Genomic DNA, 13,913 nt, shown 5'->3' with positions numbered 1-13,913 from the left:
TGGCTCAGGCATTAGTTTAATCTAGTAATATTAAAATTGAAATTAGAATTCTATGACAATAATCGGACCTTTTTTGCAGGAAAAAATATATTAGAGTAGTTTTTACATGACTTCTATGGGGAAATCCTGACACTATGCAAATTGATAACAATCAATGATTTGTAAGAATAAGTTGAAGATATAATGATTGAAAAGAAAATAGGAGGAAAATGAATTTTAACATGATCTGTGTTACTCCAACCATACAAAACATGAATTCAAACCATTAGAAATTAAATGGGTAAATATCTTCTTTATGAAAGGTAATAACTTATGTTAATATTTAAATTCTCTCCTAAGAATAATGAGCATAAGATATTGTTTCCGAGAGTTTCAAGACTGTCCAAAAAATAATAAGAAAATAACAATCACATAATATATTTCAAGGAAATAATAGTCATATAATCCTTTTAGCAATGAACTATAAAGTTGACATATCTTAAGCACCCAATAAATAATGTGGAATGAATGAATATTAAATAATTTAGAAGAGCAGGATTGTAACTAGTAGAAAACTTGATACTTAATATAAAGAAGTGCTGGGTAAAAATAAAAAATTGCTTTAAAGTGCTAGGTGAATGAAAAAATGAATCAAACAGAAATTAATTCTAGCCCAAATGGACAATGAATAAACTCAGTCAGCAGCAACAAAAATAAAGGAGGACAAAACTGACAGCCAGGAGCCTTGAGAGTTCAGGGAGCGCCATCTGCAAACACTGGTCGTGCCCACACAACTTCCCACAGACGTTCTCCACAGCACGTTAAATAATTTCCAGCTTCCTCCTTTAAAGTACTTTAAATTTAGGTTTCTGTGGTTTTCACAAGGTCTTTAAGTATATCACCTGTTCTATCTTCACAATAATATTCTGGATTGTCTATTTTTAGCTCAGTATAATGAAGGAGGGACCTGACTGCTGCTGAGAGGGAAATGACTGATGCAAGACCTTAAAGTTAGTAGCAGGGTCAGTGCCAAAGCCTAGGTGTCCTGCTCTCAAGATCCAGGTCCTGTCCCCTGTGGTACCACGCAGGCGAGCAGCACTTACGTAGCATTCCTGATCGCCAGTTACCCCCCAAAAGAGCAATCAATGATTCCAAATAGATGGTTGAAGAACAGTCACGCTGAAGGACAAAATGCATGCAAAGCAATTTGGAAATAAGTAAGGCATTTCAAAAAATAGGTAGCTCATTCCTGGGTTTGTTTGTTTTTTTTTAAGGAAATAATTCAAACAAAAGCTATATGACCAAAGTGAGTCATTATTACATTATTATGGCAAAAAGGAAGGAGGAAAGGGTGTGAAGGAGGGAAGAAGGAATGAAGAGAGAGAAAAGAGATGGAGGAGGGAAAGAGGAAAGGAGACAGGAAAGGAAAAACAAGCTAATTTTTATTAAAAGAGGGAGATGACTAAGGAAATCATATTTCATCCAACTCATACTGTTAAGGTTATTATGAAAACTAAAAATAACATGGAAAATGTTAGAGTGACTTTAGCTGAGAAATATATTTCGAAAAGCTGGGAGGGAAACAGAAATATGGAAACAATGTGCTCTGTGGAGTTCTAAAGTAAATTTTATTTAACAGTGCTAATACTTTATTAAACAGCTTTAACAATAAACAAGTTTATAGTTCACATGCAAATATTTCAGCCAAAATGTGACTAAAACCATGCGCAGATTTGAAAATTTAATTTTTGACCAATGACTGGACATTCCTTAAATACAGCCACGTGTGATGTACTAGGTTTCTTCAATACATGCCATCCAAAGCACTGCCTTCCATCTGTGTCCCTTCCACCATGTCTTCCGGACCCTAACCCCTTCTTCATCTTTGTTTCTAAAGTTGTCCAGCTATCTTATTTGCTTCCTATCACACGTCTGGACTTCCCGTGGCATCAGAGAACTGCTATGTTAGATTAGAGGAAGGAACAGAATGAGATATTGGGCCCCTGGCTGTCTCTCAGTGACATTAGGCCCTGCTATCTGCCTCAAAAAGAAAAAGCGGACTTCTCCTTTAAGCTACTGAATCTAAAGAACAAAGGTTGAAGCTCCCTTAAATCAATCATTCCAAAGGTAGATGGCCTTGTACAAGATAGAGGGTAACCTTGGAAAATCACAGAATGATGGTTGTGCAAGGTTGCAGGGCCCAGGTTGCACTCCCCTCTCCAACTGTGGTGCAGTTTCCCCAGCAGACCTCCTTTATGAGCGTTGGACCAAAGCACGTGCATAGGTATTCCAGTTTCATCAAGAGTTATGTCAAACTCACTCTTTTGGAGCAATACTTTTTACCTGGTTACTTGGCAAATAGGATCAAGTTATAACTATAAATACTGCACAAAGAACCTCCCCCACATTCTCTACATGAGAATGGAGAGGCTCTCTTCAGCCCAGAGCAAAGATAACCCTAGATACCTTGATAGCCTATGCAAATAGCAGCAAAGGTGAAAGAGACACTGTGAAACACCAAGGTCACCTTGGGGCATAACAACATGTGTATCTAGATATATGGAGAGATCTATATTTCCAGAAAACTTGCTTGGAAAACTACTGCAAAGATACATGTCTGTTTTATCTCAACTTACGTCATCTTTCATTTAATCACTGAAATATGCAGTAGAATATTTACTTCAAAGAAAATTCTCCCTTCTTGTTTTTTCCTATTAGAACTGGTTAATTGCTGTTGGGACTGGTTTAATACATTATACTAATTTCAACTCACTTTCCCTTTAGTGTCTGATGACATCATATTTGCCAGGCAGCCTGTTTATGGCTCAGAATCTTACATGTGTTTAGTGCTTTACCGTTTACACATCAGAGGTGCACACCCACCCACAGGAGGCATACTACTGATCACTGGGGCTTTTATGGACGAAAGCACTGAGGCTACCAAAGGATTAAGTGATGGATTAGAATAAGCAAAGAATGCCTCCCTTCGAATTCTAGCAATGCACAATTGCTTTTGTTACAAATCAGGAAAAATGCAGTTAAGACCCGCTGTGATTCCAGCCCCAGAAAAGTCTGGAGCAGCTGATACCACTTCAGATGGAGTCTGTCCCCGGCAGTACTGAGTCCTTCCAGAAACTGGAACCTCAGGTTGGAGGCAGGGGAGGAGGCTACAGCCTGAACACTTTTTTGAGAAGAAGATTCTTTAAGGATCTTTAAGAACATTGGGGTGCTTGCTAAGTGGTCCCAGAATCTTCCAATGAAAGCTGAGTAAGAACAGGTAGATAGAGGTAATAGCTGGAGGCATCGCCTTCTTCAGAAAATCTTTCATGAAATTGTTTAATTTAGCTCTTCTTGCATAAAGCAAGGAGACATCATTTTTGAAATCCTCACCCCTTACATTAATGTCTATCTCTCCCCACCCTAACAAGAGTTTATGGAGCATTTTTAACGTCCACAGGATCTATTAGGATTGAATCGTTGTTCATATTTTATTGTTTTTGACCTACAAAAAGGCACTTCTGGATAATTCAACCCAATATGATAAAACATCTCCAGGGAGCAAAAAAAAAAAAAAAAAGAACAGATGAAAGCTGACTTTGTGGGTTAGAAGTAGTAAGGGTTTGTGCTCTTGTTCTAGAAGCATCCAAATAGAGGAGAAATTGGCAGATTTAGGAAGAGACATGAGGCAAGCAAGTCAGGTGCTGAGAAGAGGGAAGTGAATAGACTACATAAGGATGTCCAATAGACTACATAATGCCCATTAAATGTGCATTAATTTTTTAAAACACCATCCTTGTAGAGAAGGGGAACAAAAAGAAGCAAATGTAGAAAAATATGGGAAGCCTATTGAAAATGTGTTCATTTCCCCAGGAAGTTCTGGCTTCCCAGGACAGGACAGAGACCTTGGGCATTAATCTGGCTTGTGTGTGTGCTTAGTCGCTTCAGCTGTGTCCGACCCTTCGCGATCCCATGGACTATAGCCCACCAGTCTCCTCTGTGCATGGAGTTCTCCAGGCAAGAATACTGGAATGGGTGCCATGCCCTCTTCTAGGGGATTTTCCTAACCTAGGGATCGAACCCAGGTATCCTACACTGCAGGTGGATTCTTTACTGTTTCAACCACCAGGGAAGCCCTTAACTGGCCTAGAGCCATTACTTGGAATCCTTAACCTTTGCTTCTCCTTCTGATACACCTCATGGTTCTTTACGGGCTTAATTTACTGTTTTATTTTATTTGGTGCTATATATTTCTCTTTCACACATTTTAGTCTTATTTTCCATTGATATCACTGGCTTCTGAGAGCAGGTTCCTGTACTACTTATTTCAGCTCCTCAAGGCAAGGCAAGACAGGCATTCACTGAGTCAACACTCAGTAAGTACCTACTAAATAGATTGGAGACTGATCATGAGGCTTTAAGTGAGCTCAACTGGAAATGTAAACTCCAGGGGGACCAATAATAACACCCATCTTTAGGCAGTAGCTCCTGGATGCTCTATTCTATGCTACATAATCAATATATACATTAGCCCTGCATCTGACAACAGCTTTACAAAGGGGATTATTATTTTTAACTTCATTTTACAGCTGAAGATATGAAGAGATTTCAGAAAGTTTAAGTGACTTGTCAAAGGCCACTGTAGCTTGTACTTCAACTTGAAGCCCCAGTGTGCTGACCCCAAATCCTACACTATTTCCACTGGTTTTCTGTTTTGTACCATGCCTGCCACCCTTTTGTAATAACAGTAATAATAGCTAAGGCTCATATAGAGGTTACTCTGTGCCAGGTACTCTCCTAAAGTACATTAATTCATTCAAATCTTACAATAAGAGGTGAGCTCTGTTATTATCCATTTACAGAATTTAAAGGCTGTGTTATCCTGCATTTCTAACTTAGTGCCAAAAGATTCTGTAGAACAGTGAAAGATCACTGCTCAGAGTCTTTTTATGTAGAGGAAAAAACCCTGTAATCTATATAGTATCTCACCTGCACGCAGCCCCAAGGCAGCCTGGAAGGGAGACAGGGAGAGAAAAAGTAAGATGGAGCTTAGACAAGGGCTCTCTGCCTGCCCCTCCATGATCTTACAGGGGAGCCTTTAAGTTGGAAGCATGGAGGAAGTGAAGAGAGAGCAGACTCTGTAGTTATCAGAGTTCTCTGGCAGCTTCCCCCTGCATCACCCAGCAATTCATTAATTTATCCATGAAAAGACCTTCTACCAGCCAAGTCACAACCTTGTGAGTAACAGCAATAAAGATTAACAATATTTTCTTCTTACTAGGCTCATTCGAAAGTTTGGCATAACTACAACAGAAATTTCCGCCCACATCAGAAGGGTCAGCTGTCAATCACGTTGGGATCCCATTGGATTGAACCAAACAGATCAGAAAATACAATGGATATACTCAAATGCCAACAATCCATGGTTTCTGTGCTCGGGTGGTTTGCCAACCCTATCCACAGGGATGGCGACTATCCAGAAGTGATGAGAAAGCAGTTGTTCTCCATTCTACCTCGTTTCTCTGAAGCAGAGAAGAATGAGGTGAGGGGCACAGCTGACTTCTTTGCCTTTTCCTTTGGACCCAACAATTTCAAGCCCCACAACACTATGGCTAAACTGGGACAAAATGTGTCACTCAATTTAAGAGATGTGCTAAACTGGGTTAAACTGGAATATGGCAATCCCCGAATCTTGATTACTGAGAATGGCTGGTTCACGGACAGTCACGTAAAAACAGAGGATACCACAGCCATCTACATGATGAAGAACTTCCTCAACCAGGTTCTTCAAGGTTGGTCATACATTAGCTCAATTTTAAAAACTGTTTCAAATACTTTTGCTATAGGATATTTAAGGTCACCTTTGAATCGGTTGCTGGTACTGTTGGACTTTTCTATTGTGCAGTGATGATAGAATTTTATGTTACTCTCATGTCCTTTTTTTTTTTTCAGTTTTATGTCCTTTTTAAATGAGCTTGAAAGCAAAATGATTTTAGGTTGTAGATACATCCTTAATTGGCAACAAGATGCTGCTTCATTCCTTCAAAAAGAACACGCTAAAGGAAAGTGAAAAGAAAGTGTCCAACTCTGTGCAACTCCATGGACTGTAGCCCACCAGGCTCCTCTGTCCATGGAATTCTCCAGGAAAGAGTACTGGAGTGGGTTATCATTCCCTTCTCCAGGGGATCTTCCTGACCAAGGGATTGAACCTGGATCTCTTGTATTGCAGGCAGATTCTTTACCGTGTGAGCCACCAGTGCTAAAGGAGACATGTCCAAAGTTTAACAGTTTTAAGATGCTGAAAGCTTTTCTTGATTGTGCTCCTTTTACTCTATTACACGACTCAATGATGAAGTCTGAATACCAAGAATGAGCCATGAATGGCTAAGCTGAACAATTTCTATTGTTCCTGGATATTTCTCTAAGCCCTGCTCATCCTCTCATTCCTTTTCCATTACTCAGGGAGTGACATCTGCAGGTGGCTGATTGAAATAGTGGAGCAGAAGACAAGCTTTAATTATGATGGTTCTGTCCCCTACAGAGTTGGGCTCCATTTCTCTCCCATATAAAGGAATTCTCGGTGGCTCTTTCTACAACTCTGTAGCGCTCTTTAGAAGTCACAAGCTTGAAGGGAATGCCCTGGGGATCCAGTGGTTTGGACTTCATGCTTTCACTGCCAAAGCATGGATTCAATCCCTGGTCAGGGAACTAAGATCATGGCAAACTGCATGGAGTGGCCAAAACAAAAGTTACAAACTTTGAGGAAAAAACCCCTGTAGAGAGTGTTCAGGGAACACACTCTGTAGAGAGTGTTCAGGGAAGGTCCCCAGGGAGAGCAAGACACTACTGTTCCAACCTGCTGGAGGATCGCATGGAACAGAGCTGTGCCAGACCCAGCCCCAGGGCTCGTGCACATGGGGGCCTCCAGAGCAGAGAACTCTGCCCATAGAGCTTGGGCAGAGGTGGTGTCATTCCCTAGGCATTACCATTCCTCCTTTCACAGGACCCTATGACCCCAAAGCATGAGACCCAGGGCCTGTTGAAACATTTATCTCATTAGAATCTCTTGACATCAATTCTACCTTTTAGGAAAAGAAATTCTGTGATAAAACCCTCAAAGTGCAGAAAGGAGACATTTCCATGAGAAAATGAAAGCTTTTAAGAACAAAGGTTCATGTTTGATTGAACCATTGTTGTTTTTATTGCATATTTAATTTTTATCTAATTCCTAAACGTTGTTAAATGTAAAGCTAGAAAATTTATGAAAGATCATCTTTTTCAATCCTCTTTATTTACTAAAGGGAAAACTGAGGTTGAGAAACCTGCCCAACAGCCCCGCCCAGGAGCACAATAGAGCAAGCCCTCTCCCCTCCTGCCCCTCGGCCCGGTCAGTTCTTGTTCTCTTACATCACCATGCTTCTGTCTCCTCCTTAAAGCTGCATTCACATATGTTCATTCTCAAAGCTGATGTTTCAGTCCCTGAGGATTGTTTCATAGAAGACAGTTTGTCCACAAATGGGAAACAACCCAAGCTTGAAATGAGAAACTCTTGGTCAAAGCTGGCATCTGCATTGGTCCCAAAGGGTTCTGGAAATTACCATGCCCTCCGACACAGATTTGCACACTAAGTCTCATGAATATCTTATTTTTAGTTTATGTATTTATTTTTTGGCCACGTGGTGCCTCACGTGGGATCTTAGTTCCCTGACCAGGAATATTTTAAATTTGACCCTTTAACTGTGTTGTTCACTTGGGAAGACCATTCTAGTTGAAAATAACTGCCCCTTTTCAAATATAAAAATAAAATTCAAAAAAATAAATAAAATAAAATTCCTAGTTGATATAATGGGCCTGCAAATTAGGTAAAAGGTTGGTTTCACAATATCCTGCTCCTGGCATGTCATTTGTGAAGCTGTAAACATGAACCAGAGTGTTTAGGCCTCTGAACATCTGCTTTTGTCCTTCTGTACAGCAATCAAGTTTGATGAAATACAAGTGTTTGGTTACACAGCCTGGTCCCTCCTGGATGGCTTTGAATGGCAGGATGCTTACACCACTCGCCGAGGATTATTTTATGTGGATTTTAATAGTAAACAAAAAGAAAGAAAGCCCAAGTCTTCAGCACATTACTATAAACAGATCATTCAAGAAAATGGTTTCACTGTGAAAGAGTCCACACCAGATGTGCAGGGTCAGTTTCCCTGTGATTTCTCCTGGGGTGTCACTGAATCTGTCCTTAAGGTAAGTGGCTACTTAAAAATTAACTATGTATGCATACTAGGTCACTAAGTCGTGTCTGACCCTTTGCACTCCTATGGACCATAGTCCACCATGCTCCTCTGTCCATGCGATTTTCCAGGCAAGAATACTGCAGTGGGTTGCCATGCCCTCCTCCAGTGGTTCTTCCCTGATTCAGGGATCAAACATGCATCTCTTTTGTCTCCCGTATTGGCAGGCAAGTTCTTTACCACTAGCGCCACCTAGGAAGCTCCACAAATTTAACTATGCTGCTGCTGCTGCTGCTGAGTCGCTTCAGTCGTGTCCTACTCTGTGCGACCCCATAGACAAAGTGGTACAAATAATACACAATATTCCCTTTCATTTTACTCAATGACATCTAAGAAATAGCTATCAGATAATATCAAATACCATGATTATTTGGGGGTTATAAGGGGACATTGGGGAAAGAAGAGAAAGGAAGGGAAGAATTCATGCTTACTGAGAGCTTTTCATACTGCCCTCAAGTTGCGTATAGTCCAGAGAGATCTTCCAGTCATTTTTGTGACAGCCATTTGTCAGTAGTATCAAAATCACAGGAAACAAATTTTACAGTTTTTCTTTTAATTTGTTGGCTGCACCATGTAGCATGTAGGATCTTAGTTTTCCGACCAAGGATTGAACCCACACCCTCGGCAGTGAAAGCATGGAGTCTTAGCCACTGGACCACCAGGGAATTCCCTAGATTTTTGTTTTGCCAGAAGTAAATTACTAGTGGCCCTTCATTTAAGTGATTTATGATAAATTCGGGTCATTTGCCTTATGAGGTCTTTATACCCCAGTGGGGCCTCCTGACTTGCCTCATTCTTCACCTTCTTCAAATGTAACTCAAATGTCAACCTCTCAAGAAGGCTTCCCCCTACTCCAAACAGCATAACTTCATCACCATCACTGCTTATTCTCCCTTCCTGCTTTATTTTCTTATATAGCATTCATCACATCTACCATACTATATATTTACACATTTTCCTTTTTTTCAGCTTTATTGAGATATAATTGACATACAACATTGCAAGTTTCAGGTGTACAATATGTTGATTGGATACATCTTTTATTACAAAAACATTACCACTATGGCATTAGCTATCACTTCCATACCATCACAGGCAAACCTCATTTCTTTTTTTATGACAAGAAAATTTAAGATCTTCTTAGCAACTTTCAAGTATACAATACAATATTATTAGCTATAGTCACCATCCTGTATAATAGGCCCCCAGAATATGTTAATCTTATAACTGGAAGTTTGTACCCTTCAACCAGTGTCTCATTTCCCCCACTGCCATCCTCTGGTAACCACTTTACACATTTTCCTTACTGATCACGCGTTTCTTCTACTAGAATGCAAACTTTCTCCGCAAGAGGGTGGAGACATTTGAGGCTTCACCGCCTGCTGGGTGCCTTACTAGAGCAGTTTCAGATACACGGTAGGTGCTCGGTGCATAGTGTATGAAAAAGGTCAACTTTTAGACCCAGGTGAGCCCTTAGAAATCTCCTATACCAAATCTTTCATTTTATAGCTGAGGAAGGTAAGGCCTGTCAATTAATAATAGAAAGTGACTTGCCTAATTAACAAATAGTGGCAAAACTGTAGCAAGCTATCCTCAAGTTCTCAGATGCACGATGCTCTTTTCAAAATAATTTTTCTGAAACTATTTTTGATGTACCAAGCATTTAACTTCTGAATGTATGTGCATTCAGTGTCCTTAATCATAAAACCTTCATTTTATAGGCAAAGAATCGAAGCTTAGGGATGTTACATAACTTGTCCAACTTACCCTGATTTGTCTGTCTCTGACCATTATGCTATAAGACTTCATAGTATTTGTATTCTAGAAGCTTATGGAAAAACAAGATGTGCAAGGGATACGACTAGACAAAAGGGCCGAAACCGTGAGTGACCAAAGTTATGAATCTCAACCCCTATCAGTATTTAAACAAAACTTTAGTAAAGGCCCGGGAATGACAAAAGGAGGAAAGATATAGGGAGTGATATAAACACAGTGACTCCCCTTCAGTTTGGGTCCCCTGGAGAGGCACGCACTTACCCAGTATCTCTCTCCTCTTCCGCATGGCACAGGCAGACCATCTTTTCCCCACCACTTCAAGTAGGTTTATGTTTTGCAAAGTCTAGAACCAGCAGCGACAGGCCCCAGGAGGGACAAGAGTTCCAGTTTGTACATAACCCAACCTGCAAGTCCCTGCTTCATGTGAAGACCCATCTGCTCTCCATTAACTGACACTATGACTGTCAGTCCGCTCTGAGGACCCTACTCCTATTCCTCGGAGCAAGAGCTGATCACTTGGTCAGCGGAAAGTAATGCTGTGATCAATCAGACCTGGGCTTCTTGCTCACACCTGGAGCCCGTTGAGGAGTCAGCTTCCCTTGCACTTAGGGAATGAGGATAAATGCTTTACCAAGAAAAATTTGGATGTTTTTTGAAAACTCATCCAAAGGTTGTATGAATAGATGATGGGCAGGCAAGAGTAGATGTGCTCTAAAGGAAGACTACAAAATGAAAATAACATTTAAAAAATACTACTATGCCTTCCCCAGCATCTGGGTCTATGTATATCTTTATTATTTTTTTTTTCTATGTATATCTTTAGCTTCTTTAATTCAGAGAAATCCTCTTAATTTCATGGTATTGATAGTTTTGAAGAGTTCAGGCCAGTTGCTTTGTAGAATGTGGGACTTTTTTTTTTTAAGTTTTTATCAAATTTGTTACAATATTGCTTCTGCTTTATGTTTTTTTTTTTTTGACCAGGAGGCATGTGGGATCTTAGCTCCTCAACCCACACCTCCTGCATTGGAAGGTGAAATGTTAACCACTGAGCCACCAGGGACATCCCAGTTGCTTGTAAAATATCTGCAAGCATGAAGTTCTCTGTTTCTTTATTAGATTCAGTTAAGCAATTCTAGAAATAATACTACATAGATGCTGTTGTGTATTTTCCAATACATCATATTCAGTTCAGTTTAGTCGCTCAGTCATGTCCAGCTCTTTGTGACCTCATGAATTGCAGCACGCCAGGCCTCCCTGTCCATCACCAACTCCTGGAGTCCACCCAAACCCATGTCCATTGAGTCAGTGATGCCATCCAACCATCTCATCCTCTGTCATCCCCTTCTCCTCCTGCCTTCAGTCTTTCCCAGCATCAGGGTCTTTTCAAATGAGTCAACTCTTCACATCAGGTGGCCAAAGTATTGGAGTTGCAGCTTCAACATCAGTCCTACCAATGAACACCCAGGACTGATTTCCTTTAGGATGGACTAGTTGGATCTCCTTGCAGTCCAAGGGACTCTCAAGAGTCTTCTCCAACACCACAGTTCAAAAGCATCAATTCTTCAGCACTCAGCTTTCTTCACAGTCCAACTCCCACATCCATACATGACCACTGGAAAAACCATAGCCTTGACAAGATGGACCTTTGTTGACAAAGTAATGTCTCTGCTTTTTAATATGCTGTCTAGGTTGGTTATAACTTGCCTTTCAAGGAGTAAGCGTCTTTTAATTTCACGGCTGCAGTCACCATCTGCAGTGATTTTGGAGCCCAGAAAAATAAAGTCTGACACTGTTTCCACTGTTTCCCCACCTATTTTCCATGAAATGATGGGACCAGATGCCATGATCTTTGTTTTCTGAATGTTGAGCTTTAAGCCAACTTTTTCACTCTCCTCTTTCACTTTCATCAAGAGGCTCTTTAGTTCTTCTTCACTTTCTGCCATAAGGGTGGTGTCATCTGCATATCTGAGGTTATTGATATTTCTCCCGGCAATCTTGATTCCAGCTTGTGCTTCCTCCAGCCCATAGGAGGCACATAAAGTCAGTTTCTTTCATCACTGGAGACACTAGTTGAAGTAGCAGTCACCAGATTTCTTGATGTGGCATTTGCCAGATCTCTTAACTGAAAGGTCCTTTTCCATTTGTAATTAAGAATTAATCTGATGGTGATATTTTGAGACTGTATAAATATCCTATTTCTCAACAACATTCAACCAATGCTCTTAACATTGATTTATGAACCTTGCTTGAATTAGTTATTACTTTGTAGATTGCAAAATGGCAAATTTCTAATTAGATTTTGTATTTATTAAGTGAATTAAACTCTTTGTTTAATGAGTGAATTAACTCAATGTTATAATTCTTTTTTCTTTTTTTTTTTCAATGTTATAATTCATTGTTGTCACTGATTCACTGGAACTTTTGATGCTCAAATTATCTCAAATTTGGCATATGGGACTCTTTCAAGCTGTTCTTATGTCTTTAAGACATTTCCTTTCCAGTTTTTAAGTACGTTCTTATTTTTCTGGCGCAATATTCACCAGGACCCCCTCATCCCTTCCCTGAATCAGACCTGAAAACAGCCATGTTTTCAAGGAGTCCAGGATCCTTTTAGTGCAAAATAGAACTTGAGAACCAAGCTCTGGGAGCTGGGGCTGAGGTCAGAGTGCAATACTTTAACTATTTCTCTTAGCAGATTAATCACACAGTTGCTAAGACTAATGCTTTCTGGAGATTTTTAAAAGTAAAACAGATTTTCATTTGATTGTACCTTACCTTACTACAAGATTGCCCTTTGTAAATAAATATCCTTTCAATACCATGATGCTCTGAGGTTTCAAAACACTGAAACTGGCTATCTAGGCAAATGATTTTACTCAAATAATTATATACAGATTTAGCTTCATGCTCACATGATCAGTGTTCTCTCAGTTTAATGTTCTAGATAGCTAGCTGGCAGATGGCAAGTGGGCAATGATATATGATTTTGTAATTAGACTATGAAAGATGACACATGAGAAAACAATTAGAGGGAAAATATTTACCAAAGGCTAATTACCATTGATTCCAGGTGCATTTAAATTCAGTCATGGGAAGAAAAAGCACTTTAAAACAAGAACAGAACTTTTACTTTTTCTTACTAATCTTGAACTTGTTTTTCTTAAGTCCTTTTCTGTTTTAATTTAAACTCAAGGACCTAACAGGCGATAATTTCAGGGGGAACTAAACCCAAGTCATAAGTACCTTATGTTTGTAGAGTGCTTTAGAGTTGACAGAGCAATTGCCCAGAGTCACAGACATTGCACAGTACACCTGTGAGGTGGGTGAGATTGCTCTGTCACTAAACAGAGTTGTCAAGCCTGGCTTTTAAAGGGACAGAACTAGAACAGGAGTCCAGGGCTCTCTGCTTAGTGGAGGGGCAGAGAATGGATTCAAGAGTCAACCTGCGAGATTCTGGGGGTTATTTTAGGGTTCTTTCCTTTCATGCTTCATTATCTTATATAAGGAGGCTGTTCAGAATCCTCCCTTTGGAGGAATAAATGCTGTCTTCTCACAGGTACGTGGGAAGGGGAGAACTGAATGATGGATGTGTGACATCACTTGGATTTTTCAAATGGGATGTGTTAGCCGCATTCAGCAAATCCAAGGGGTCATTTCCTACTCTTTCCCACTGGCCTCTTTTAGGAACTGTGGCTGGGGTCCACCAGCCTCCTCTAACCCCAAATGCTAATCTCAGTGAAATCCTCCACAACTGGAATGCTAATTTGCCTTTAATTCGTGGCAGGTTTGGAAGGTCCATCTTTGTGGTTCCTTTTAACTGAGAGAACCAAGCTGATTTCCTGATGCATTTGAACAGAATCACATGAGAACCCC

The 13,913-nt window shown here is 40.1% G+C and overlaps 1 protein-coding gene across 1 annotated transcript in view; it reads left to right on the top strand.

Annotated features, from left to right (window-relative positions):
* KLB (klotho beta) overlaps nt 1–13,913 on the top strand; it is a 36,000-nt gene that overhangs the window by 15,414 nt on the left and 6,673 nt on the right. Inside the window, exons 2-3 of the mRNA XM_010833571.1 lie at nt 5,258–5,768; nt 7,949–8,217. Coding sequence (XP_010831873.1) covers nt 5,258–5,768; nt 7,949–8,217 — 780 coding nt within the window. The remainder of the gene's footprint in view (nt 1–5,257; nt 5,769–7,948; nt 8,218–13,913) is intronic.

Source organism: Bison bison, unplaced genomic scaffold, assembly GCF_000754665.1.
Source record: "Bison bison bison isolate TAMUID 2011002044 unplaced genomic scaffold, Bison_UMD1.0 scf7180017863790, whole genome shotgun sequence".
Taxonomy (NCBI): domain Eukaryota; kingdom Metazoa; phylum Chordata; class Mammalia; order Artiodactyla; family Bovidae; genus Bison; species Bison bison.
Note: the sequence above shows the minus strand (reverse complement) of the source record. Positions and strands in the feature narration are given on the sequence as shown.